General features: G+C 50.0%; 6 protein-coding genes and 2 non-coding genes across 8 annotated transcripts; 6 read left to right on the plus strand and 2 right to left on the minus strand.

The window, feature by feature from the left end:
- Window positions 1–4,199: 4,199 nt before the first annotated feature.
- Window positions 4,200–5,961, plus strand: SMAC4_06606 (uncharacterized protein; the record flags this gene model as incomplete). Its single annotated transcript, XM_024655846.2, has 4 exons — window positions 4,200–4,296; window positions 4,775–5,103; window positions 5,179–5,416; window positions 5,684–5,961. Exons 1-4 carry the CDS (start codon window positions 4,266–4,268, stop codon window positions 5,959–5,961), a joined length of 876 nt encoding a protein of 291 aa, XP_024511670.1. The 5' UTR covers window positions 4,200–4,265.
- A 52-nt stretch (window positions 5,962–6,013) lies between these two features.
- SMAC4_06607 (uncharacterized protein) lies at window positions 6,014–7,407 on the minus strand (the record flags this gene model as incomplete). The annotated part of the gene is made up of 2 exons (XM_003346092.2): window positions 6,014–6,202; window positions 6,349–7,407. 2 exons carry the CDS (start codon window positions 7,405–7,407, stop codon window positions 6,038–6,040), a joined length of 1,224 nt encoding a protein of 407 aa, XP_003346140.1. The 3' UTR covers window positions 6,014–6,037.
- Window positions 7,408–8,080: 673 nt separating this feature from the next.
- Window positions 8,081–10,493, plus strand: SMAC4_06608 (uncharacterized protein; the record flags this gene model as incomplete). The annotated part of the gene is made up of 2 exons (XM_066090481.1): window positions 8,081–8,906; window positions 9,067–10,493. The coding sequence occupies 2 exons, from the start codon at window positions 8,081–8,083 to the stop codon at window positions 10,491–10,493; spliced, it is 2,253 nt and encodes a 750-aa protein (XP_065946065.1).
- A 6,677-nt stretch (window positions 10,494–17,170) lies between these two features.
- SMAC4_06609 (uncharacterized protein) lies at window positions 17,171–19,957 on the plus strand. The gene is made up of 4 exons (XM_003346094.2): window positions 17,171–17,387; window positions 17,528–17,656; window positions 18,534–18,644; window positions 18,716–19,957. The coding sequence occupies exons 1-4, from the start codon at window positions 17,385–17,387 to the stop codon at window positions 19,559–19,561; spliced, it is 1,089 nt and encodes a 362-aa protein (XP_003346142.1). The 5' UTR covers window positions 17,171–17,384; the 3' UTR covers window positions 19,562–19,957.
- Window positions 19,958–20,969: 1,012 nt separating this feature from the next.
- SMAC4_06610 (uncharacterized protein) lies at window positions 20,970–22,109 on the plus strand (the record flags this gene model as incomplete). Its single annotated transcript, XM_024655847.1, has 1 exon — window positions 20,970–22,109. The coding sequence occupies one exon, from the start codon at window positions 20,970–20,972 to the stop codon at window positions 22,107–22,109; it is 1,140 nt and encodes a 379-aa protein (XP_024511671.1).
- Window positions 22,110–22,267: 158 nt separating this feature from the next.
- On the plus strand, window positions 22,268–22,362 carry SMAC4_13223. The gene is made up of 2 exons: window positions 22,268–22,305; window positions 22,327–22,362. It is a non-coding gene; the product is annotated as a tRNA-Ile (tRNA).
- A 138-nt stretch (window positions 22,363–22,500) lies between these two features.
- SMAC4_13224 lies at window positions 22,501–22,574 on the plus strand. The gene has a single exon. It is a non-coding gene; the product is annotated as a tRNA-Val (tRNA).
- Window positions 22,575–25,734: 3,160 nt separating this feature from the next.
- Window positions 25,735–27,488, minus strand: SMAC4_06611 (uncharacterized protein). The gene is made up of 4 exons (XM_003346096.2): window positions 27,359–27,488; window positions 26,458–27,282; window positions 26,367–26,394; window positions 25,735–26,264 (listed from the first exon to the last, which is right to left on the minus strand). The coding sequence occupies exons 1-4, from the start codon at window positions 27,455–27,457 to the stop codon at window positions 25,741–25,743; spliced, it is 1,476 nt and encodes a 491-aa protein (XP_003346144.1). The 5' UTR covers window positions 27,458–27,488; the 3' UTR covers window positions 25,735–25,740.

A 27,488-nucleotide genomic window follows, 5' to 3' on the forward strand; every position in this document is an offset into this window, starting at 1 on the left:
TCTAATAGACTAATTTTCATTCAGACAAAAAGAAATTAATATAAAAAATAGTCTTAATTGATTAGGGTAATAATATTAAATTTATAAACTATAATATAGTTCCATCTATTCTTGCAAATAATAAGTAATGTTTTTATCGCACTTAAATAAAATTATACACTACGGCCAAATGCTCTAAAATTGTCAATAAAAGTATTAACTTCTTATCTTAATTAACCTCTAAGGCTCTACACTGCAAAATAAGATAATGTAATTAATTAAAAGAAAATTAGTAACATTTCGTCCTAATTAACTCTACGGCTCTACGCCGCGGGTTTAATAAGTAAATTAGTTAAAAAAGCAACTTCTAGTTCGTACTTAAATTAGGGGTTCTACTCTGCAAGCAAACTATCCATCTGCCATAGGTTAACATTAGCTATATAGTGTGCATTTCAAGTTCTGCATTGCAAGCAGAACATTATCCTATCTTTTGTAGGTTTGGCCGTTTGAGCATATGCACCCTAGCCTATTATACTATCTATTTATCTATCTATCATAAATATTCTGTAATATTTATCCTTAATTCCTCGCTCAGTTATTAGTACCCAGCTTCAAAGGTTTTCTCACGGATGGACTCGACGTTAGGTATGGATATAGATATGTGTAGTTGTACGAGGAGAGGAGGAAGAAAGTAGTGTGCCAGCCAAGTCTTATAGAGGGCATAGCTGGCCACGCACAACGTACGTGGCACGTGGTCACGTGCTGCACTCATCACAGGCTAATCCTGTGATAGGTTTTACTCTTTTCTAATTACAATGCGATAATATTAGTTGCGTACTACTTTATTATTATAAGGGCTACTAATTTCCTTATTGCCTGGAATTAGTACTTCTTTTTTATTATCAATTAATACTATTAAATTCTTAATTATTATTAATCCTTTTCCGAAAAAAACATCTACTTCTTCCATGTAAAAAGAATGTATTTTCTGTAAAGTATTGTATTAGTATACAAAAATAGAATATAAAGTTATAGTTAAGTATATACATTTAATTATTAAGTAAGTAATTATCACGGCGACGCATTTCACCAGTACGCTATAACGCTCCGTGTTTCCGCAAAAGGATATAAGTAACTAAAGCTGGCAATTCGGTTGCTCAAGTGGTCTTATATAGTTGCAACGGATGCCCAGTCTGTCACAGTAATACTATTATTATTACCAAAGATTAATAGTATTTAAATTCTAATTAAAACATAGGTAAGTATTAAATATTTACTTAGTAATTAACATTCCTACGTCCTTTAATAGGGGTTGCTACTTTGTTGTTTCAGATAATATTTGCGACGTTTCTTTCAATATATAAACACTCTTCTAGAGCTGAAAAGGTTCTTGTTGTAGGTTGGATTTAAGAATTAGATCCTTTAATTCAAATCTTATAAGAAACGTATAATTAGAGTTGCGATAGCGTAGTATAGTATTTGTTACGTTAAATAATTTATATACTTACTTATAAACAATAAAGTTCGCCATTCCTGTTTCAAATTCGCTTTTAAATACGCTTGTCTTACTTTTTTCGAATAGGAGTTTTGGATTTAGTTTAATAAAATATAGATAAATAGTATTTGTAAAGGTTGCTATTTTCTTACCCTTTTAAGAAAAAGAAGATCAACAACTTTGCTTAGTATAAATTGCAATTTAGGAGATAAATATTCTAAGCTTCCTTTGTTAGTAAAATGAAAGGTACGTTTTTATTTAAAGATTTTAAAGTTTGGAGTATTATTATAAGTATTTTATACTAAGAAAGAATCCTACTTCTTCTTTTAGTAATTTTAATCATAATACTCAACTTTCGTAATTATATAGGATAATACTCTAGCTTATACTTTGAAGTTAAGAAAAGCTTTTATAGATTAAGCTTTTGTTAATATTATGACAGGCTAGGATGCATATGCCCAGACAGCTAAACCTACAAAAGATAAGATGATGTTCTGCTTGCAAGGCAGAACTTAGAATGCACACTATATAGCTAATGCCAACCCGTGACAAGTATAAACGTTATTACTTAACTACTACATTTACTAAATTTCAATTTCATCAAAAATGCATAGACTTGGATAAAGAGTTAGATTAAATACGAATATTCTACTAGACTGATTGAGAACACTTTTAAAATAGCAATCAAGAAGGTATAAGAGGCCATATTAGAAAACTATATACTACACTTAGTACATTTAATATCTCAACGGTTGCAGGTTGTAATTATTGCAAAGATTATACCTATTATTCATGTTATGGCTACAAAATGATACCTGAGTTTTGTGAATTTTAGTATAAGAAATGTATTGATTCTCTGTAATTCTGTTATATCTATTCTTTCTATTGCTTATAATTTTATTAGTTTTAATCTGTTATTCCTCTATTGTCAGCATCCCACAATGTACCGAGCTAGCAATCAAACCAGAGGTAGAGTATAATACCCTCCTGAGTCCTGAATCCATATGAACTTTTGAGACTTTTGTCGTACGCTGCCCCGACTGCATATCTTACCGTTTTCGATTCACATCCCGATCTGGCAACCCAAGCACCACATCCACGTGGAGAGTAAGCTACAAGCTCTACACTACTCCCAGCCCATGGTACAACCCACACTCAAATTTTACTGTGCTGTCTGTGAATAAGATGTCAGGTGTGGTTCGTTAACCCGAATTCTAGGATATTGAGGTTCGACCTTCGCTTGGTTGCAGTCTGTGATCGAAGTTGTACGACATGAAACGTGCTGGCTGCGGCTTTTCACCCTCCATCTATCTCGCTCCGCGGTCTTCATCAAGCCCGATCCATGCGTGAGATCGACATCAGCAACGTGTATTGGGAATAATTTCCGTTCAGCCTCTTGTGAAATTGTTCTCTTTCGAATAGTGGAAGACAAGACCTCGGGCTGTGCGAAGTGTAGTGGAGAGCACCTGGGCTGTCCGAAGCTTGCAACGTCGAGGGAGAAGAACTTGAAGCACAATGTCTACGCCGTACTTATGCCGGATCTCGTCCACCGTGGTTCTCAACCTTTAACATCATGAGATCGCTGGGAACAAGCTGGGACTTCTGAGCGTGGGCGGATCCAAAGCATTGCTCAACGCATTATTGAGTCCTTCAGCTTGGGTAACTCTCTGGCCTCAACCTGCCATGTCTCCTTCGCCTGACCGCTCGCGGTATGTGGCACAAATAGTCTTCCCTACCCAGCCTTCTGTAGCAGTGATGATACACAGCACAAGCGCCATGTCCTAAGCCAGCGGTGACGCTACGCCCGAAGCCGCTGACCGTTTTGGGAGAAAAAGGAAATGCGGTGGTGGGAAATACATGTTGTTCGTGTTTTGTCTTTATCGGCCGAGCTCCCGGGATGACCCACAGCATGCCAGATTCAGTGTGCCGTATATGGAACCATGGCTATTTTGATATCGTGGTCATGGTGTACAGGTACATGTAGTTGAGTTGAATGAAAATGTCAATGGTCACTTCTGGTCCTATAGAGATATTCAGTCATTCCACGAACAAGTTCGTTAATCCTTGTTGCCTTTATTCGCCGTGGAATCTTGCTCGAGGTTTGATAGGTCACTAGACACCTCGAACACCTTGAACTGACTGAACCTGTCGAAAACGTCCGATAGATATAGCTGAAGTTCGACGTATCAAAACGGAAACATCGGGTCTCCCTTTGTAGCCCACAAGACATGAAAAGGAAAGAAAAAAAAAAGAAACCAAAAGGGCGCGTGCTTTCAGAACTTGAAGGTTTACACGCTAGAGACTTTCTGGGGTCGTACGTTATCGTGGTCTTGGCATTGGGTTGAAATTGTCCTGTCCTCACGAAGCTCGAAGTTTTGTCCACAGTTGCTCCTGGCAACCGCCCAGTTGTTTTCCACGTGCTTCTGCACGCAATCTGCACGCACAGCTGCACATTCTAAATGTACACGTAACGGCTTGTGTACAATGCCTCTCCACAGTTGCACTGTCAACCACGTTTTTATTCGCTCATAGGTCGTAGTGCTGGGAGGGGGGAAGGTCCAGAAAATTTTTGTCGTCTGGACCTGCGTGATTGGTGTGATTGGACCTTTTTAGAGTGCGAATTGTGCGTGGTCACTGGCCCCTCCCTCCTCTCAGGAAGGAAGGGAATTGAGTTTTCATGCTGGTTTTCCTACTCCGTCGCTGTTTCCCCCGGACTCGAATCCTGACATCCTCCTGCCAATTCAACAACCGCTTCTTCTCCAGGTCGACCGGTATCAATCAATCCCTCAAGATGTCCGAAATTACTCACCCCACGATCCAGGGTACGTGTTCTCCCGTGATGGTTGTCTCTGGCTGCACCAAGTGTTACCCCTCCATCCCATAATCCCATCGACGGGAACTACCTCATTGCGGGCCGCAAGCTATCGCAACCCCGCCATGTGCAATGCCAAACACGGCGCTCCTGTGGCACACGCAACGAGAACCCTTCCATGAGTCGGCTGCACCAAGCTTCACGACACATGGTGTGCGCAATCATGAACAACACCAATGGAACGTTGGATGTCTTGTTGTCTTGCAGCACTGTGATACGGGGGATCACGATGCTGTTGCTGCCGAGGGCCCGTGGCTATTGCGCCGGCATGACATGTTCTTCCTCGTCCCGATGCACCCCATCATACATCCCATTCACACCAAGACAACAGGACAGAATGCATGTTGATACGACTGGATGGCACATTGGTGTCATATGGACTCGGCTTGCGTTAGACAATGGGCAGACTGGCTAACCATACCGAACAGATGGCTGGTTCCGCGAGATCTCCAACATGTGGCCTGGCCAGGCCATGACCCTCAAGGTCGAGAAGGTCCTCCACCACGAGAAGAGCTTGTATCAGGATGTCCTGATCTTCAAGTCCACTGACCATGGCAACGTCCTCGTCCTCGACAACGTCATCCAGTGCACCGAGCGCGATGAGTTCTCCTACCAGGAGATGATCACCCACCTCGCCATGAACTCCCACCCCAACCCCAAGAAGGTCCTCGTTATCGGCGGTGGTGACGGTGGTGTCCTCCGTGAGGTCGTCAAGCACGACGTCGTTGAGGAGGCCATCCTCTGCGACATCGATGAGGTAAGTTCGATCCCGATCCGCATACCAAAGACCCTGCGCCTGATCCGCTTGCTAACCGCCATTCTTCCGTCACAGGCTGTCATCCGCCTCTCCAAGCAGTTCCTCCCCCACATGTCTGCTGGCTTCGAGCACCCCAAGGTCAAGGTCCACGTTGGCGATGGCTTCAAGTTCCTCGAGGACTTCAAGAACACCTTCGATGTCATCATCACCGACTCATCCGACCCCGAGGGTCCCGCCGAGTCTCTCTTCCAGAAGCCCTACTTCCAGCTTCTCCACGACGCCCTCCGCGAGGGTGGTGTTATTACCACACAAGGTTGTACGTCTCCTTTACTCGAGAAAGATCGAGCCCTGAGTGGAATTGGTTTTAGGCCGGGCATTCAACCTGCCTGTTTCCAGTCCTATGCGGTCCCTCAGGAACCTACCTAGTGGTAGTTCGTCTCGACTTTCACACATGGCGAAGTTTCCTCTTGGATTCGGCTTCTGTTTGCGCTGTCGTTGTCTTCAATCATCTCCTTTGTCAAGTCTCAAACAACCTCGCGCCTCTTGGAACCCCCAATTGCTAATATCTTCGTGCAAACAGCTGAGAACCAGTGGCTCCACCTTCCCCTCATCACCAAGCTCAAGAAGGACTGCAAGGAGGTCTTCCCCGTTGCCGAGTACGCCTACACCACCATCCCCACCTACCCCTCCGGTCAGATCGGCTTCATGGTCTGCTCCAAGGACCCCAACGCCAACGTCAAGGTTCCTCTCCGCTCTTGGTCCCAGGAGGAGGAGGAGAAGCTCTGCCGCTACTACAACTCCGAGATCCACAAGGCCAGCTTCATTCTCCCCACCTTCGCCAAGAAGGCTCTTGAGTAAAGAGTTTACTTTGATCAAAGACAAACAAAAACTGGTGATGACGATATGACGGGGTCATGGCGCCGAATCTGCGTGGTCAGAACTGCATAGCACAGATCTCAGGACTGGGAAAGGGGCAAAAGTCGACATATGTCGGCGAATTTCCGAAGTGCGTCTGTCCACGATCAAAGATAGCGGCGTCAGCGCAGGGAAAGGGTGTTCTGGAAACGTCACCCTCATGGGTAACCCTGCGCGCGAGGAACTGTTTGAACCAAAATATATCGGATTCGCCTCGCAATGTTATGTACAAATCAGGAATTGATGTGACCGTCATACGATGATCAAATGATAAGGATGTGACATTCACATCATTACACGACAACGAAGCCCGGCGATTCAAGAACTCACCTTCGCCTGGCTCACATCAGGATAAATGTCAAACCTCCGCTGATCCCTCAGAGGAATGCCCGACCTTGCTTCCTCAATCTTTGCCCCATCGAGCTCGGCACTCACAATCGTCTCGCTCTCCTCCGCCTCTACCAATACTTGCGCCATGGGATCAACGATTAAGCTGTGACCATATGCATGGTACCCCGCGCTCAAATCCCTCGCAGGACTGCATAGGGCCACATAAATTTGGTTATCCATGGCCCTCGCCTGTCCCTGCAGCCGCCAATGCAGAGGACCCGTTGTGGTGTTGAACGCGCCCGGATAAACGAGAGCAAAGCAGCCCTTCCGAGCCGCAATCATGGCCAGCTCCGGGAACCGGATATCATAGCAGATGGCCACAGCGATACGGCCGTAGTCGGGCAGATCCACCAGCGTTACGCTGTTACCGGGTGACAGCACATCGCTCTCCTTAAACTTGATCTTGCCCGGAATGTCGATATCGAACAGATGCACCTTGCGATGCGACGCAAGCAGCTTGCCGTCGGGGCCGAAGATCAAGCTGGTGTTGTAGTACGTCTTCTTGTCCTCTGTGCCCTCCTCAATCGCGACCTCGGGAATCGATCCACCCACCAGGTAGATGCCGTTGTCGCGCGCCATGGCGGAGAGCGCATGAAAGGACGGGCTCTGCTCCGCAGTCGGAGGCGAAGGGAGCAGCTGTTCGGCGTACGAGGGGAAGAAGTCGCAGCCGTAAGGGGAGTTGAAGCACTCGGGAAGAACGACAATGTTGGCACCGCCCGAAGCGGCCTCGCGCACCTTGTCGGCGGCATGCGAGAGGTTGGCGGACTTGTCAGCGCCGCTGGCAAGCTGGATGCAAGCTAGCTTGACGGACTTCTTGAGGAGGATCGGGTGCTTGTTGGAGGAAGCCATCTTGCGGGTTTGAGAATGGAGGAGTTGACGGGTGGCGGTGGGAAGCGTAAAAAATGGCTGGTGGTGGTAAGTCGAGCTTTTGGGTCGGGTGAAGCCTGCGATGAGAGAGTTGGTGAAGATTCGTAGGGTGCGCGAAGTGGTTGTTCGCATTATGGTTTGCGAATCGCAGTGCTGACGGGAGCAGGAAAGGATGAAAAGGGAAGAAGTGGAGGGGTTCCGCGATGTCGGTGCTCCCCGCCTCCCGCTGCCGGGACATGACGGACGGAAGCTTGCTTCTAGATGACCCACCAAAGCCGCAGTGACCCCGCGCCGACTGGGGCAGGTGGGGGGCTTGAGGTTACTGTAAGTTCCTTCCACCGGCAACTGAGCCACAGCAGGAGTGAGCCTCATTATGGGGTGTGTACACAGTATTTAGTGGAAACCCGCCACACATCGGTACGTTGGTACTTCCCACTTACACCGAGCTCACTTTCCATATTCGGACTCTCTGTTCAAGTTTTGGAAGGAACCTCAAATCACCACAGATCATAGGCAACGACCGCAGCTTCCTTGTTTATTTGATTTGAAGCTGACGTCGAAATTCATTGGTCTGAGATTGTCTGCTCACATTTTCCCACCCTTTCCGAACTCCAGGTCTCCCCCTTCCATGCCGCCGAGTGTATTGTTCAAAAATTACGCCCATAGCATCGATACCGGCTCGACGGTTTTCCGACCGAAGTCTCGTTACCATTCTCATATACTATCTAGTCGGCCTTGATGAGCCCTCTTTAAGTCATTCACGTTTCGCAATATTTTTATCCATGCTCGACAACTTCCTATCCCAATGGAGTACTCTTCGTCCGGGTCACGGCCATACGAGCAGACACCTCTCTCCAGAAGACTTTCCCAGTTCTTCAAAATGAACTGGACGGAGGGAACTTTATACCGCCATAGTCGCGGTAAACTCCGCAAAGCCAATGCTGATAAACAACGTCAGAAGGAGTACTTTGCGAAAGCTAAGATTCGAGCAGCTGAGCAGAGGGAGGCTATGGAGAACGGTCCTCCTCCGATCTCGTACCTTCAGTCTAACTCCGCCTTGCCAGAGCCCCATTCTGACACAAATGTCCCCGAGCGGAACTCTTCCTACGGTACCTCTCATAAGCGACGGGGATGGGGTGCGAGTGTCCCAACAGCAGAGGATTCTGCAAAGTCCGAGTATCTGTTACCAACAGTCGATCAGTTCTTGAAGGAGCAAGCTGGCAAAGCCACCACTACGGACACAGCGCCTTCTCGGTCAAACACCAATGCCAAGGAGGTGGAGAGGTTGAGACAGAGGCTCCTTGCGAGCAAAGACTGGGGTGCAGGCCGGAGTCGGCCCCCTGTCCAAGTCAACGAACTACCTCGCCTGGTGCCAGAGCAAGCAAGCCTAACTCAACCTACGAGAGCAACGAAAGAAAAGCCGGCGCATATTCTCCAGAGCAATCGGGGCATGTACCCTCAACAACACACGTCACGTTTACGTTCCCTTCGTCGGGTGGATGTGCAAGTCCGTGTTGGAAGTCAAGAAAAGCAGCTTAAAGAAAGCTCAACCATTAGCAGTGGAAGCTTCGGGCATGCAAGGCAGGATGCTCCAACTGAAAGAAATCGGCATTTCATGAGAAGCTCAAGTGGTACGTTGTTGCCCCAGAACAACATGAGAAATGTGTACTGACTTGAACTGTTTTTTAGACCGCGAAACCAGAGATACGCCACCTCGCAAGCGAGCCCGCAGACAACCTTCCTCAAATGCGGAAGATTATCCCCTTCGACAAGCTACATCACGACATACAGATAGCGATGATACACATCATATTGTGACATCGGTACCGAGCATCTTACATCCAGTCCCCTTACAAGCAATACCTGGTCATTTACTGCTCTCTTCGGGAACTCTGGATTCCGCAAAAATTGCGAGCCATGTTGCTCAGGTTGGACGAACAATATCCCCTGTCCCCCCCTCACAGAAAGCAGAGAACTCAATCTGGAGGTCCTGGTTGGAGGAGTCTAGCTGCGCTCCCGGTGCACCAACGAACCTCGAACCGCATGAGCCGGTGGCACGGCCCAGAATCAGTCCTGGGGTAAGCGAAAGGCACGAAGTGTATTCACCACCAGCTCAACCTCTCCGTGCTCGCGAGGGTGTCATTATCCTGCCTCGAACTCAGATTTCCAGTGCAGACGCACACTCGGATGTGCTTGGTCAATATGACAGACCAGTCGGCAATACTGGACACCTGATACCATCTCCAAACCGGAGGAGACTGTCAGTTTTGCTCGAAACATCGTCAAAGAACGTTGAAAACACAATGAATGAGGAAGATCGGCGTGTACCTGCTATTTCCAACCAAACAGTTTCAACTTCAGCCAAACTTACGAGAGGACTACATCACGATGACCCTATTGATGCTTGGAAGACATTCGTGTTCGGGGACGATGATAGTGAGGAGTTTGAGCGAAACGCATTAATTGAAGCAAGATATGATGCAGCTCAAAAAATACGGCCATACGATGAAAACAGCCTTCCATCCATCGGAGACGATGATCATTCTGGGCACGACAGCAACATTGCAGTGGCTGGAACGTCTTCTTCTGCCAACGCGGAGCTGCCCCAGCCTTATGAGAGACACTTTGTTATCGAACCTTCAATTCGAAGCCCCCGAAAGATCAATGGGCCATCATCGATGACTTCTGAGCCCAACTCAGCCTCGGCGGACGAGCAAGTCGTTATTCCTCATTATACACCACCCGCCAATAGTCAGAGTAGTGTTGCCGTGGAGCCTCTTGGTGTTAACGCAGGTCCCCTCAGTGACGACGAGCCTGAGACAATCGAGAACATGACGATCGCTGTGTCAAATGCGCTTGCCAAGTCGACCTCAGTAGCCGCTTCGGTAACCACATCTACAGACGCGTCTCTAGTAGTTGAACCAGCGCAGTCCCGATTCGGGGCCTCGGAGCCGGGGGAACAGTTCCGATTTGCGCCGCCGAAACCATTTGTGGGTAAACACTCTGTCCCATCACGCAATGACCGTCCGTCGGCAGCCATCGCCCCGGTCCCTCTTAAACGGAAAAGGGGTAGGCCGAGAAAACGGGCCCGTGACGGGAGAGCGGATATACGGGCACTGCCCAACTACAACGGCGACCCTATTGAGGAGATTGAAGAAGACGATGATGCTTCCCCGCCATCCTTGTTCGGCTCTCTGGATGTTTGTTATGATCAGTAATGGAATTTGTCGTCACCAAGCACCATATCTAAGACTATCCTCTTCAAGTAGCAGTATGTAGAGTTTCATGTCATATATGTCTTTTGTACCATGTGTTTTCCGGCTTTTTCTACGCCGTTCTTACCGTAACTGAGATTTCTCGTAATCTCTGTTCGCTGTTTTTCATGACTTTTCCTTCGGATTTTCGAAAGTCTAACGATGTCGGTCTCACATGGCAATATTGCTCGGTAAAATCTTGAGCCAGTAGTGTATAATACATGTTCATTAAGTGACACATGAACGAGATGTCTCGGAGAAGCTTTGCCGTTTTTGCGAGATGGAATCCCTGGAACTAGCCGAAGGTTTGTGCCTCGGGAAAGAAAAAGCAAGCAAGCATTCCCTCTTCACACAGTAGCTCGTGTTTCCATGTCGGATCCGTGAGCTAGCATGATACCTCAAGGGTAAGGTAAGTAACGAGCCTGCAGTCCTTGGACTGTGGCTTCACAGGCCTCCGATCAGGAACAGCAATGTTAAATATTCCTTTTCTTTTGTCATCATTTTAGACGAACCACAATATCATGATCATCAGCTTTGAACGCCATGAGATGAAAACTGACAGTGACTTGTCTCTAAACAAGCCGGACGCTCGGTTTCCGTCAAGTAACACAGATAACGTGTTTCACGTTGAGACTTTTGTACATGTGGGATTCGGGAGCCTGTGCCTGCATCTCGAGACCATACAGAATGGGATTGTTTGCTTGGTGGAGGAAATTCCATCCAGCCATTTTGTTTGACCCAGAGCAGATGTGATTTCCGTATCAGGGCAAGAATTATGGGCGAGGGTACCTTTAACGGCCGTCTTTGCGAGGCCGAAACTTCGCTCGAAGCATCCGCAATCTCGGGTCATGGTTTCGTGCCTTGGGGTTGGGCTATGGAAGATGCAACGCCGGAGGGAAGGCCGGGAAAGGAATATCAATCCGATATGACTGGCATTAGGCTCAGGCTCGCTAGGTCCGAAATGCCCATTCTGTTGACAATCGTTTGCAACAAAAATGGCGACGCAGCAAACATAGAAAGATCTAAAAACAAGGGCGGTACCGACCACGGCAAGAGGTGAGCCATACGAGAGTACCTATCCGGGGTATCGTGTAGGACGAGAACGGACCGAGTTTCCTCAAAAAGGTTCCAGAGCAAAAACTAGTCGACTAGTCACTGCTAGCAGGCCCCCCAGGACCCCATCATGGTCCATTATTGACTCCATGGGTTCCAGGTGAAGTTCGGTCCGAGGCGGGCTATATCTAGACTACCCCCTCCCCCATATCTTGACTACCTAACCACTTTGGGCATGACCCAAAGGGTTTGATTTTATTTTATCTCTCGCTAACACCCCAATACAGAACTACCACCAAGATGCGTTAGCACCCAAACTATTCTTTTCGAGGTTTTCTCCAAGAACACCGAAGCTGACCAACGTCCGCGTTCCCGAGCCCAACCGCAAAAGTCGAAAGGTTTGCACTCAAGGCAATGCACTTTCAAGAAATGCACTTGCGCAAACCTGGAAGTTTTCGAAGAGGAAAAGGCCTTCATTGTTTCCTGGTTCTTGACAGGACTACATTGCTTACTAAGTAAGAAACACTGTCGTTGGCAACAGGACGGGTCGGCTTCCATTTGTTGACTACAAGTGCGTAGGTTGTTCCTTTGCCATTTTTTGTGCGGTGGTAAATTTTGGGAAACCTTTTCCTAAAGTGGTTAGGTAGTCTAGATATAGGGAGAGGGGGTAGTCTAGACATAGCCCGCCTCGTTCGGTCCAGGTTAGATCGTGGCATTCTCGTAGATGCTTTTGCTCCACAGTTGGGTCGAATGGGTTTGTGACTTTGTGATAGCAAGTCACTTGTTACGTACGCTGGCACTTTTTATTGGGAGAACATCACATCAGCCCGGTCGTTGTCAGAGCGGAGTGGAAGTGGGAAGAAAAGAAAATCAAGCCGGCCCGTCTCTATCACACAGTGATGACTGTGAAACGGTAGAACGGTAGAACGGACGCGAACCAAACAATCAATGCAAGCTGAGGTCCGTGACAATGTGTCTTTTTTCCTTTGCTGAGGCATTTTAACAGGTAGTTGAGTTTCGTTGTAAAAAGGGAAAGACGGACGGACAAGAAGCGGTCTGAAAAGCATTATTATTTGTAACATATTTCGTATTTACTGGCCATCGTAATTGGAGCGCGCGAAGCGGAAGGAGGCTTGGAAATGGCAAAGCAACAAAAAACGAGAAAGCCAACAACAATCGACGAAAGCATATGATTTGACGTCTCGTCTATTTCCGTCCCGTCTTCCTTTGGAACGTGGTTTTCTTGGCTCCCTTGCCAGCCAGCAAGATGGAAACGACGCTACTGACGGAGGTAAAAACACACCAAAAAAGGGGAAGGCTGCAACGGAACCATTCCAGGTTCACCACCGAGACCACCACCACCGGCCAGGAACCACACTTAACACCCTGACGGGAAGATCTCGGGAAAGGCCGGGGTTCTCATGGGGAGCAATGATCTGAATGCGGGGAGGAGCCGAGAAAAATGCGGGTTGCGCAAAGGACATGGCAGACTCTGGGGAAAGAACGGAAAAAGGCGTGGAAGTGTTCGCCAAGACCAAGGGGAACAGCCATATGCAGGGGTTCACGGAAAAGGAACGGGGTGTTTTCTGTGAAAGGGCGTGGTGGAACTTTGGGCTAACATGCTTCGCAATGATCTACCGCCAATTCCGTTAGTGGATCTTTGGCTGTCTTTTTTTTTTTTTTTTTTTTTGAATTGTCCAAAGTAAAAATTGGAGACACGCACACAACCGCAGAATTGATCACGATTTCCCAATGACATTTAACCAAAAAGCTCAAACCATACGAAAGAAACTGGAAGGACACGGTACGACAAGACGTTGAAGGGAAAAAAAATTGTCGACGGCTCAACGAAAAGCTTCAAGTAAGCGACCAATGAGAAGGACGCGATAAGATCAAGGTTAAGCGTGGTGTTCGCGGCACGACCTAGAGCCAAAGAGCGAATCGGCTGTGATAGCCACATCGATGTCGTGGGAATTGGGCGATTCAATTGAATTATTCTTACCTACAAAACTGCAAGGGTCCAAGGGCACATCCTTGACCCCCGAGAACGGACCATCGGGTTGGGCGTGTCGTCGTGGAGGTGTCCGTTGTGGGACGGTAAGACGGATCCGTACCTGACGCTGGCCTGCTGTTGCCCTGCCCCGGCGGCTGCACCGATGCTGCACCGATGTTGCTCTGTGTGGACGGTTTGCAGGTCCGGCTTGTTCTGGGCCTTGCAGCTGAAGGGTTGCGCTGAAAGGTTGCGTTGAGGTTGCGCTGGAAATGATACCATGGCGGCATAGCCTGATACTGAACAACGGATATGCAGGGCAAGTGCAAGACGTTTTCATGCTCCCCTTTGTTGGGGGCCCCACTTATTGTCCTGGCGGCTGTCCTGACTTTTAACTTGATTCCCATTGGTGACGGATTTGACTCTGAGCAGTCCGTTTCTGCCGGCTTCAAAGAGGCAACTGAAACGTTGATCGGTTGAATGCCAAAAGTTAGGACTTTGAAGGCGGCAAGATGGTCAAAGTTCGCCGTCTCGAACCAGGTCTCTACTGCATAGTAGTGTACAGCATGTTTGGAAGCACAACCTGTACGTTATGTTGCAAAGTTATTCGCCCACGGCTGGCGTTTTTCTGAAAGCAATATTGACGGGGACGACGAAGACCTCTGGCCGACCTGGATTCCACAGGAAAAATTCTGGACACCACGCGTCTGACTTGGAGCGCTTGTACACAGTGTGTACAGTAATCGGAACAAACGTTGCTGGATAGGATCCTCAGCCGCTGTGTTCACCAGTGCACTCGGCGCCAGTCAGCCGTCTATTATGTCTCTTTATCACAAAACCATCTTCGACACGAGTTTCAGAGACCAAATGATTTATAGGAACAAGAGAAGTGAACATGCAGTTCCAATTTTGGAGGGTGGATAGGTAAAAACACAAGCGTGACCGGATGATGTCAACAAACAAAGAATACGGTCTTGGCAGGGGCTGGGTTGAAGGTCATGTTTCTCTCTGGTCCTACCACTGTGAGGTTGAGGAAAGATTGGAAGTTCTTGAAACCTTCCACAGGACGAAGGGTCTCTCCTGAGGTCGGATCTGGGGTTATGTTAAAATGCCACGGCAGAACGCTCATCCCCGGATCCAGGGGTTTTGGGGGCGATTACACGGTCATATGTCAATTAGAAGAGGGACCCACGGCCGCTCGCCCTGCCCCTCTTTCAATGGAACTGACAATCGCGGCTCGATTCCTGTTCAACCTGGGAGGTATCCGCCCACCTTATCCGCCAGTGTTTCCGCCTGACAGAGAGAGGAGCCCTCCCGGGCCGAAGAGTCATAGCGGGGGCCGACGGTGGACTGCCGTACGGTCACGATACCTGAAGCGATTTCTTGAATGACCTAAAAAAACGCTGAAAACAGGAACGCTCATTGATGGGGGAGATAGGGATGGATAACCGCCAGCGGAGTGCCGGGGACGCCAGGCATCGTCAGTGAGGAAGATCCTCGACCAAAGATCCATCCATATGACTCGACAGATCGGCCCCCTGTTGGGCGAGGTTGGAAGCATTTTTGGGGGAGTCGCACTTCCCGCTCCATCGCTGCTCCAGCCACTTCAGTGACGATGAGGGCGTATGCCCTCAATTGTCGAATTTGTGTGTGATGTCGTGCCCTGCTTGTGAGTTGTGATGCTGTGGAACATTCAGCCAAAGTTCGGTCGCTGATACTCCACCCCACGCTTCCACACACCCTTGAAACCCGTTTTTGGACGTGACCACCACACTTTACTTTTCAGCCGCGTTGACGGGTATCGATAAAGGCTCTTAGTCGAGCGTCTGATTGGTATCAGACCCCCAATTTGGATGTCTCAGGAACCACGAACCATGACCTCGAGGTTGAAGGAAATATCTCACATGAAATAAGATCGAAAAGGCCTCAACAATCTCTCGGGTGACTGCAAGACATAAGAATCAATTAGGTGATCACAAAACGTGGGGTTTGCCTATTCCCATCTACATTTACGTATAACCCCCGAGGTAATGACGATCTTGTAAAGTGGGAAAAGTTACATGTGAGCCGAAACCATCGGTAGTTTCTTATTCACCCTCAGATCTCCGATCGCATGGGAACTTCAACACCGCGGTGGCAAACTCCCCACAAGCCGTCGACGACCCTGAATTTCGAACAGGAAGCCATCGTCACGTCACTTCAATAGGCATTCCGCAACGAAGCGGGGGTTTTAATCAAAGCAGGCCGGTGACTCTGGTGTAAAACAGCATGGCAGCTGCCAAACTCACCGCCTTCAACTTATGCAATCCAAGTTGGAGATCTGTTGCCAAACGCCGAAAAGGGAAATGCTGGAATGAAATTATACATTACGGACGAACGGGTGGACACTGGAACAATGGGCAGATGCCAGATGCACATCGAGACGCAAAGACGGTCACGACACTACTGAACAGCGGACGAGATGAGGATGAGTCCCCAGTTCTCTACGTAATAGGGAAGCAACTTGGAACATCTCTTTTGGTTCCGTCGATCACGAACATTTCCCGTGAAAGGCTGCCGCTTGCCGGTGTTGTCGTAACGGGGTACTTCTGGGCTATTATGTCTTTGTTGAGACCCGAGCTGTGGGAGCGGTAAATGTGCCAAACGTGCCCACTGTTTTCCGCAGTGCAGCCCCCCGACTGAAATAGAACAGGACACAGAAGGGCAGCAACGAGGAACACCGACAGGCGGTTGCTGCTATAGGTAGAGGGCACCGGAGCAGGGGAACACTGACCTGCTGGAAGTGTAAAGTGGAAAGCAACAACAGCTCGGTCTAGAATTCTGCATGAATCGCCAAAGCAAAGACCACTTCGGAGTCTATGGTACACGTAGCAAAAAGTTACCAGCGAACACCGTGACAATGTCTAGTTAAAACTGGCCCCTGATGCCAATCGGCTCGTAAAAAGAGAGGCAGTAAAAGACGAACCGATGGATGGTTCTGCAGAGTGAGATTTGTTCCTGGACGGCCGAGCGAGTAGCCAGGTACGTACCCCCAACAAGTAGGACTGTCGTAGCTACCTCACGATGTACATTGGCTGGAGAGAAGTATACTTTCGTCGACGTAGCAGGAATCCAGCCCTCGCCTCCCCCCGCCTTGTCTCCTGCCTTCTCCATCCCACTGGCAAGCCGGCCCCAGGGCTGTTGACCGCGACCAGTAGGCTTGACGAGGGTAATTGACCACCCCACCGGGCTCACCGAATTAGACTGTTCCGCCTCTCCACTCCTCGTTTGGGCGGACCGTCAAGATGGCATGCACGGAGTGTCTGTGTGTCAGTGAGCACCGCGCCGAACACCACGCTCACGGGCATTTTCTCGATTCCTTGGGGAGCGTCGGTCGACCCAGCGTTTTAGCCAGCTACCCCTGTTTTTCTTGGGTGCCGCTTCTTATCTCTGGGTCCAAGGCCAGAAAAGTTTCTTTGGACTTGATGCACGGTATACATCCAGAACCGTACCACCCGTACCCTGCTCCGTATCTCGAGTACCTCAACACATCCCTAGATGTATCTCTATCCTGCGACAACGGTGAGGTAGGCCCGGCGACAGAAGCAAAAGAACATAAAAAGCCTCAGACCCCGCCGAAACTGCAGCCCGTATCTATTGTCTCTTCTCTCTATCACTACTATCATATCTTTGGACGCTAGGATACCCCATTGCCTCAGCTCTTTAAAACGCAACACGCCCTCTTTGCTTTGGTTTCCCGAACAAAACCCCGGATTCTTTTTTCCATACGTAATATTCTTCCCATCTTCACATTCACACACACAACCGCAAAAATGGTGAGTCTATATACCCTCTGTGCCATTCGCCTATGGCAGCCAACGACCCCAACCCAGGCCTGAACACCCGTTTGCCGCTGTTGAGGTCGTTGGTACACCTACATGGTGGGACTTGGTCACTGACCGCATCCGGACTACAGGCGTCAGAAACAACATTCCTCTCCAACGCGGAGAACCTCAAGAAGTTCATGCGTCTTCCCCAGAACGGCCAGCTTATCGCCGAGTACATCTGGATCGACAGCGAGGGCGGTACCAGGTCAAAGTCGAGGGTGAGTCTCTTCGTCTATTTTTCTTTTGCGCATTGTTCCGCGACTTTGTTCCATGGACCCTTTTGTCCGTCATCACTCTCGGCGCATCCACGAATCCACTATACCATCAGCCAATCGACGGGCTCTCCGACTTTGCCCTCTCTTTTAGTGCGCAACCCAAGCAGCCAACCACGACGGCGGAGAGTGCGACGATCCCCGAGTCCCTTTCCTCCCATTCCCACGCTCTTCGCGTCCCACAAAACCGGTTTCAGCCTGTCGTGACGTGGTGTTGGACTCTGCACCAGCCTCGAGTGCATTAGCATTCCGGGCGCTGTGCAGGGCACTGGCCTTTGTGGCGCAGTCATACGAGAAGCGTGACTGGATGACACATGCTCATCTGGTTCCGGTTCCCTATGGCTGTGCGGCTTGGTTAGGACTCCAGCATCCCTCTCGGTTATCCACCGGCTGCCCGGCGGACCCACGCCCGAAACTCAAGTGGCGTTCGACAAGAAGGGAAATGGCCCCGCTGGCTTCGCATCAACGAACTCCACCCTCTCCACCGACCATCGCCCGCCTGAAAAAAAACCTAGCATGTCACGCTCGCACGCAATCCACGATGCGTTTCCACCTTGCGCCGAGACCGCCGCCCGATAGCGAAGGCATTTCCTGGTCGGATTCGTGCTTATCGCGGTGGGCAATGGTTGTGCAGAATATGCCGACCAACCCTGCCGCAAGCCGGTCCACTAGCACGCCCATTACAATTACAGCCTAGCTTTCGATCAATCGCGATAGCGGATGCAGCGATAGGTTGTGCCGCATGAGTGACAACATGGAAACAAAAGCGAACAATGTGCTTTACAAAGAGTCCATGACATGATGCTAACTCGCCCTGTTCTAGACTCTTCCCGAGAAGGAGGAACAATATAAGCCTGAGGAGCTTCCCATCTGGAACTTCGATGGTTCGTCGACTGGCCAGGCCCCCGGCGCGGACTCCGATGTCTACCTCAAGGTAAGATACAATCATTAGCGTTACCACGCTCTCTGCCGAGCCATGGCGCTAACATGACTTTCCCTCCACAGCCCGTAGCCGTCTTCCCTGACCCGTTCCGTGGTGCCCCCAACATTCTCGTCCTCTCCGAGTGCTGGAACGCCGATGGCACCCCCAACAAGTTCAACCACAGATATGAGGCCGCCAAGTTGATGGAGGCCCATGCCGACCAGATCCCCTGGTTCGGTCTCGAGCAGGAGTACACTCTCCTCGACCTCAACGACAGGCCCTACGGCTGGCCCAAGAACGGTTTCCCCGCTCCCCAGGGTCCCTACTACTGCGGTGTCGGCGCTGGCAAGGTTGTCCAGCGTGATATCGTCGAGGCCCACTACAAGTGCTGCTTGTATGCCGGCGTCAAGATCTCCGGCACCAACGCCGAGGTCATGCCTGCCCAGTGGGAGTTCCAGGTCGGCCCTTGCGACGGCATTGAGATGGGTGACCACCTCTGGCTCGCTCGCTTCCTCCTCCACCGCGTGTCTGAGGAGTTCGGCGCCAAGGTCTCCTTCGACCCCAAGCCCATCCCTGGTGACTGGAACGGCGCTGGCCTCCACACCAACTTCTCTACCGAGAACATGCGCAATGAGGGTGGCATGAAGTACATCGAGGATGCTATCAAGAAGCTCGAGAGCCGCCACAAGGAGCACATCGCCGTCTACGGCGAGGGCAACGACAAGCGTCTCACCGGCCGTCACGAGACTGGCTCTATCGACTCTTTCACATATGGTGTCGCCAACCGTGGTGCCTCTATCCGTATTCCTAGGGAATGCGGCGCCAAAGGCTACGGTTACTTCGAGGACCGTCGCCCCGCGTCCAACGCCGACCCTTACCAGATTACTGGTATCATTATGGAGACTTGCTTTGGCGCTGTTTCGGAGTAAAAAAAAAATTGGGAACGGGTTTTGGGTTTGGCTTTCTGGGTTTCTTTCAGGCATAACTTGATTTCATCGTGGAGCGTTCGGGAACACCAACTGCGTGTTACATAGATCATTGAGCTTTCTCTCATCCTACTAATACCCCGGCATATTGAATGAACGGTAACATGGATCGATTGTTTATCGTCCACCCTCAACTTTGGCTCCTTCAGCCCTACTGAACCCCAGATTTTGCAAAGTGTCCTACCCCTATGTTGCCCCTGTCCTTGTCTGTTTACATCGCGGGGAATTTCATCCACACAGTGTCCCTGGTCATCTCAGCCTCGAGTCTTGGCATGGTGTTTTCCTCGAGCCGGTACCCGTAGTCGTGACCTTGATGGCCGTCCGTCCGCCAGGCAGGTTCGTAAACCGGAAATCTTCCGCTTTGTCAGTGACACCGGGCTCGGCATACTCCATCACATGGGCTAGCTCAAGTACGGGTGGAAATAAGGATCCATACTTGACGTTATTCCGACTTGAAGGCATTCAGATCCTGCTGGCAGATCAAATGTCCGGATGGATCACCAACTCAAAGATCGCATTGTTGACAATGACGTATGCCGGGTCAAAGGGTCTTGGCGACTGGTCCACCGCCGAGAGGATCACGATGATCAACTTGACATCACTTTACGTGATATTCAATAGTCCATGCAAGCCTTCAGTTTGGTTACATCGCGGTCTTGGTCACAAAAGACCGGTCGGTTACTGTGTACTCGAAACCGTTGTGGGTTTGGGAAATGGTACTGGCAGACAAGTTGTTGTATAGAGGTCGGTCAACGTTATCAACTTCTATATTGTCTGACCTAGGAACACTCTTCCTTGCCTACGTCGAATTCTTTCCTCTGTTCGGTCAACCTTCTTCACGGTAAACGCGGCTCTGGGCCATCGATCCTTGGAGGCCATGTTGGACGCACACTTCATTTACCCGGAAGCCAAGGCCTTATGAGGAAGTGCGGAGAGCCGAATGGGAGACCTCCCGTAAGAAGCTTGTCGGTGATGCTAACCACCGGTACGGCTAAATGAGGGAACCTCGCCGTCGGGTCAATCCTCCGATTTCCTAGGCTTCCAGCAAAGGTGAGGGGAAATGGGTTGTGATCGGTCACTAACACGAGATGATGTTTTATTAAGGTACGAGCGGGTAAATCCTATGGCGAGATCCCCGTGTTATGGTTCCATTTCCACGGTACCAGACAACCTCAAAAAGACACAAGAAGCCGTGATGTTTCTTACTTACACCTCCAGTCTACCCCTACACAGTTGACAGAAAGCGACCGGAACCCGTTCACTTTTGATTCGGGTGATTGTTCGGGCCTCTTTCCTCCCCAGCTTCCCCTAACCCCTACCCCCTAAACCGAGACACTCGGAGATATTCAAAATGCGGCTCCCTTTCGCAACAGCCGCAGCTCTCCTTCCCATCCTCACTCCTCTCGCAGCCGCCCAACTTCACCACTATGCCACCCTAGCCGGCCTCAAGTACTTCGGTGCTGCAACCGACACTCCCGGCCAGCGCGAGCGCGCCGGCTACGAGGCCTCATACGCTCAGTACGACGCCATCTTCGCTGACCCGTCCGAGTTCGGGCAAACCACACCCACGAACGGGCAAAAATGGCTCTTCACCGAGCCCTCCCCCGGAGTATTCAACTTCACCGAGGGCGACATCGTCGTGTCTCTCGCCGCCAAAACCGGCAAGCTCCTTCGCTGCCACGCGCTCGTCTGGCACAGCCAGCTTGCGCCCTGGGTGGAAGCCAAGAACGAGACCGAGTGGACGAAAGAAGAGCTGAGCGCCGTCATCGTCCGCCACATCGAGGGTGTAATGGGCCACTACAGGGGCAAGTGCTACGCCTGGGACGTGGTCAACGAGGCGCTGAACGATGAGGATGGCGGCTACAGGCAGAGTGTCTTCTACAAGGTTCTGGGCGAGGAGTTCATCCGGCTTGCGTTCAAGACGGCTGCCGAGGTCGATCCTAGCGCGAAGCTTTATTACAACGATTACGGCATTGAGAGACCTACCTCTGTCAAGACGGAGGGAACGAGAAAGCTGGTGAAGATGCTCCGTGACGCCGGCCTGCGCGTCGATGGTGTCGGCATGCAGGCACATATGCACGCGGACAACCACCCGACGGCGGGGGACCTCGAGGCCACGATGAGGGGATATGTCCAGGCCGGAGCGGCGGAGGTGGCGTTCACGGAGCTGGATGTGCGGATCACGATTCCCGTCAATGAGACCAGTTTGGAGTGGCAGAAGGATGGATATCAGAAGGTGGCGAGGGCGTGTGTCAAGGTCAAGGAGTGCGTGGGCATCACGCTTTGGGACTTTTACGATCCGTTTAGCTGGATTCCGTATACGTTCCCTGGAAAGGGTGCGGGGCTGTTGTGGTTTGAGGGCTTTGGGAAGCATCCGGCTTATGAGGGGATTATTGATACGTTCAAGGAGCTGATTAAGGAAGGGGCGGGGAAGTGTGGGAGGAGGTTGTCGAGGATGAGGAGGGCTACGCTGCCAAAAGGAAGTGCATAAAGGGCGAAGTCGCTTTGTGGTAGACGTTCAGAACTATGTCTTCCCATATTTCAAGCTATACATGGAATACTCTCTGCCCCGAGCAGACATCAAGATCGTTGGTGATTTCCTATGCTTGGGAATATTAGTACAATATCCAGTCATAAACCTTTAACGAAGCCCGATTAGCTCAGCTGGTTAGAGCGTCGTACTAATATCAGTTCTTTGATATCAAGTAATGCGAAGGTCAACAGTTCAATCCTGTTATTGGGCATATCTCTTCAAATCATCCTTTTTTTCTCGCTTTCAGGGATGAAGCTAGTTGTGATATTTCCACTTTTTTTCCTTATCGCTACCTCAGTTCAAGGGCACACAAGAGTACTCTTTTAAAGCGCATTGAATAATAATAACTGGTCCGATGGTGTAGTTGGTTATCACGTCAGTCTAACACACTGAAGGTCCCCAGATCGAGCCTGGGTCGGATCATATGTTTCTTTTTCTGCAAACTTCTTTTTGTCTTGTGCTATCATCAGGCCAACACTTTTTGGGGTTGTTCTGTGCTATTCTTCATATTGCTTCGTCCTCATTGATCTTCCGTTTGTACTGTTCAAATGTGTTCTGAATGTTATATTTTGGCTTGAATGACTGAGTGGCAGTGTCGTTAGTCGACGATCTTGTCTTCTTCTACCGCTTATCCAGCACGACGACTAAAATGCCATCCATCTTAAAAACGACCTCCACGAGAAATCGTTCTCTCGCATATCCATGAAAACCAAAAGGGCTATCTATGAGATGGATCACGAATGATGGGAATCATGTCGATTGAGGGATCCAGCTAACTGAAGCTGGAAGGGATCGCCAGCTATATAATAGCACAAAGAGGAAGAAGGTCTGCAAACGAGGGGATTCTGGGAAGTGCCAGGACCGCTGTCAAAGAGGATGCCTGTAGGGCAAAGGACTAGCGGTCTGGGCAGCAAACGCCCAAAATCTTCTCACACTATCTCCATCTTGCATTGCCCGTCAACTTTGTTATCAGGTACACTAGGCCATGGCAGTGCTGTCAAAATCTAAAACCGAAAGCCTTATCACTTTCTGCGCCACTGGGGTACATCACCTCCCACGATTCCTTCCGACCATATTGAGAACGAGGTGCCGATCAGGCTCCTAATAGTCGACAGAGCTATGTATTCGCCGCCCATTATGTGGGATTTGCTGATGTTTAGAGCTAATAGTTCGAACCAGGACTCGCTTCAACATCCAACTTGCCGCGCGGTTGCCTGGCATCTGCCTCTCTGGTATAAACTGATGAAGCATTGGACTATACGGCAGCCTGATCTCTCCTGTCCTTCGGCAACGCCACTCCCGATGACATTTCCTTCGTTGCCTGGACTTTTGATATCCATGAGCGGCATGATCTCTCCAGTATTTTTCACATTAAGTCGACGTCTCTGTTTCCGATAAGGCGACCACGTTCACATTTTTTTCCCTTTTCTTGTTTTTGTGTTCCCCTCCGGTTTTCAGTCTCTCTTTCCCTTCTCTTTAAGTTTGAAGACCAGCCTCACTTTCTGTCCATTCTCGAAACCACAATGAATAGCACCATATCGGAATGGCTTCAGGCTCCCGAAATATCTCCCATCCTCCTCGCTCTGAACCTGACTCGTTTGACGCCGATACCCGACTGCGAGGCAGCTGGCAGCTTTGCCGCAGACTTTAGGCGCTTGCTTTTGAATGACACAACTACTCTACCACTTACGAGTCTCACGATATTTCTTCACAGCTACCCCGATATATCTCTGACAATGTTACACTTGGTCAGCTTGGGGAATGGCTCTCCTGGATCGCCGATTCAATATGGCTTTACCATTACGGACCACGCAAGTGGGAATTACACGATGCTCAGACTGCCTACGACGCCGACAGACTTCTTACCATTATCGAAAAGCAATGCCAGGACAAATTTTGTAACAACATCAACTGGACAGGTGATCCGAATTTATCCGGTATTGGTGTAAGTCACTCTCATCCTCTTCGACAGTGATCGTAGACGACACTGTGGGTGAGTCTTGGTCTCTAACCCGGATGATGCAGCTCTATGCCATCAATGTTGTCCTGATGATTCTCACCACGCTTTTGTCTGTCATCTATGCCGCTCGGTTGATGCGTGCGGTGTGGAAAGACAGGTCGGGAAAACCTTGGAGCACATGGAGTGACCTTGCTGAGATCCAACCCCCTCCCGGATGGAAACGGCTTGACGACTCGCTTCGCTCCTTCTGGATCTTTACTGTTTTTTTCACCTACGATATTACCATGGCGGGCATCATTCTGGACAGTCTGGCGAAGACCGATCCGATGGCCTACAAACATTGGTTCTCCTACCGCGAAGCGCACCTTTCCTTTATGGTATTGATGTCTTTATGGCCGTGGTACCGAAGACAAAACACATATCCTCGTCTCACCGTCACAGCCCTCGGCATCCTCTTCATAATCCTGGCCACAACCAGACACGGGTACTCTGGCTATGCGAGTTCCCACGGGGAATCGATATACGAGTGGAGGTGCGTGATGATTGGGGATGTTGTATCTCGGTTCAGCGATGCACTGTTCATTGCTCAATTCTTTCTCCTCACCTGGATCGGAAGTCCCATTCTGTTATTGCTTGAGGGTAGGATATCGGCAAAGACCACCCGAAAATACATCAGGTTACTCCGTCGCTGTCTACCAGTCCTCACAGCAACGCTGGCATTTATTCTCATGTGGATGGACATGATCATATATGCTGTCTCGCGACATGAGATGAACTATCGTGCCGGTCCATCATATCAAGAAACAAATGGACCTTTGGGCAGATCGCTACCGTAACAGCCCTGTTGCCCTTGTTGGCGGACGTCTACCGGATCTGGTTGTGTGAGTGACACTCCATCCTATTGTCGTGAGCTGTCCTAGTCTGGAATAGAAGCGCCCCTGGCCTAGACAAGTGGAGGCTGTATGTTACTCTTTTACTAACGCATGCTCAGCGTCTGGCCTAATGGTTATATGTGAGGACTTATATGAGAGCACGATTCCCTCGGGGATGAGGGAGTGGATCCAACGACAACTTGCTGGTGTACAGAGGATAGAGTCCACCCAAGCGGACGTCGAAAGTGGAAGCGTGAAGAGCGATGTTGAGAGTGAAAGGAAATTATCACCCCTTCACTTCAACGGATCAGAAAGCCAGCAAAAGTTAGTAACTGCCGCTGGGTGAGAAGCGGAACGTTAAAAAGGGATGCAAAAGGGCAAAAAAAACATACAACACCTGGGATTTGCTGGTCATCACCGACCCAACTACTAGTCAGGCGATTGGTAGCTTATCTATGGGAGAGCGGACGGGATCCCGAGTTTTCTACCATCTATGGTCGTATATACTTGTTTCGGTCATTTGACATGCTTATATTCCCGTTACAAGTCCTTTTTGTCTGGCTCTGTTCTTATGGCACCAGGGTCGTGGGCAATGTGACAAAGAACGTCCGACTCGCTTGCACAAACCAGCACAGATGCGTCAGGGCCGTTTCCGAAGTATCCACCTTTTCAGAATACCTCGTACTTGTGACAGAGTTGGGAAATGACGCTTGATATTTTGCTTCAGAGATCTCTTCCTTGGTGTTTCTGTTGTCTTCTAAGCTTGGGCAGCAGCCTTGTCTTTCTCCTCCTTCTCCTTAGCCTTTTGGGCCTTCTTGGCCTCTATTTGCTTCTGCTTCTCGAGCTTCTTGAGCTGGTTCTTGGTCAACTTTCCATCTCCACCCTCAGTGGCCGCCTCCCCATCAGCGGTCTGCACCTGGGGCACCACGATAGGGGCACGAGGGTTTCCGTTCCACTTGAGAGGGCGTGTCTCCATGAACAGCTTGACAGCCTCGTCGTCGACCTTGGCCCTCCTTTCCTGGAAAGCGGCGACATATTTCTGGAGCTCCTTGATGCAGATTGCCTTGAGCTCGCCAGTCAACATTTCACCAGACTCGTAGGCGACGCGGATCTTCTCCAGCTCCTCGTCATCTTCGAGGAAGAAGCGCAAGTACTGGAAGGCCACATCGACGCTGGTGTCACCTCCCTTCTCGCGGTGCTCCTCAACGGTGACCTTGCCACCCGAGTAGGCATACTTGTTGATCTTGTTCTTGATTTGGTTGGGGGTATCTCTCATGAAAACTTTTTGCGAAGGTCAGCATACGCTCGAATAGGAGACCGCAGAAATCTATGTGGTCGGCCCAATTGTGACCTGCGCGTGAAAAAAAAGGGGCAATGACTTACTAGCAGACTCGTCGATGGAAGCGGACATCTATACACATGTCAATAAACACCATGCTCATTTTAGACAAAGGGATAAACGCCTAGTACGTACCTTTGTGCCGGGACCCTGAAGAGCATCAAGGAAACGGGAGTGAATGAGGGCTGGCTTCGCGTACGAGGTGTTGGTGTTCTTGTACTTCAAACGAGCGGAGACGTCTCTGGTCATTCTGAAGTAGGGATCCTGGTCGATGGCGCAAGGAATAAGGCAAGGAATAGCCACGGTCTTGGACTCATCTTCGCCGAAGATATGGGGGAAGGACGACGCCCAACTGCTAGCACCCTGAATACTGCCGAAGTGAATGCGACCGATGTTGGTGCTATCGTTGAAGCCGAAAATGGCGCGAGCCTGGTTGAGGGTGATGTGCTTGGACAAGCGCACAACGTTCTTGTAGAAGGCGCCACCCATAAACTGGAAATCGCTGAAGATGAAAGTCTTGTTGGGATCGAAGCCGACGGCAATGATATCCTTGGCGTTGTTGCTGCAGTAGCCCTCAACCTCCTCGATCGTCCTCTTGTCGGAGAAGAGGTACTTCTCGTCGTCGGTCATCATGATAACCAGAGGAACATCGAAGGTATCCTGAAGCCACTTTGTGAACTCGAAGGGAATGGTGTGGCCAACGTGGACACTGTCGGAGGAAGGGCCGCGGCCGGTGTAGAGGAAGAAGGGCTCGCCCTTCTCATAGCGGTCGAGAATAAGCTCGAGGTCGCGGTGGGAGAAGACAATGCCTCTCCGGAGGAAGCGATGGGGCTTCTTGCCGGTGACCCTCTCGAGGCGATTGAGCAGGGCCTGGTCGATCTTCTTGGTGCCGAACTCCTCGACCAGCTTGTTGTAATCGATGGCCTTGACAACGCCATCCTCGCCGACCTCGCCTTGGACCTGTTTGCGACGGAAGAGAGGCAGTCAGACGAATGCGCCGTACATATGCAAGTACACAGACCTAACCAGAACTGACATTGTAGGGATCCACTGTCTGCTTGGAGGCAGCTTGCTTCTCGAGGGCCTCGGGGATGGGCGTCTCCTTGAGGGCCTCGGCGTTGACATTTGTCGCCATGTTGGAAGATGTCTGTTGTGTGCTGGTGGCA

Source organism: Sordaria macrospora, chromosome 2, assembly GCF_033870435.1.
Source record: "Sordaria macrospora chromosome 2, complete sequence".
NCBI lineage: Eukaryota > Fungi > Ascomycota > Sordariomycetes > Sordariales > Sordariaceae > Sordaria > Sordaria macrospora.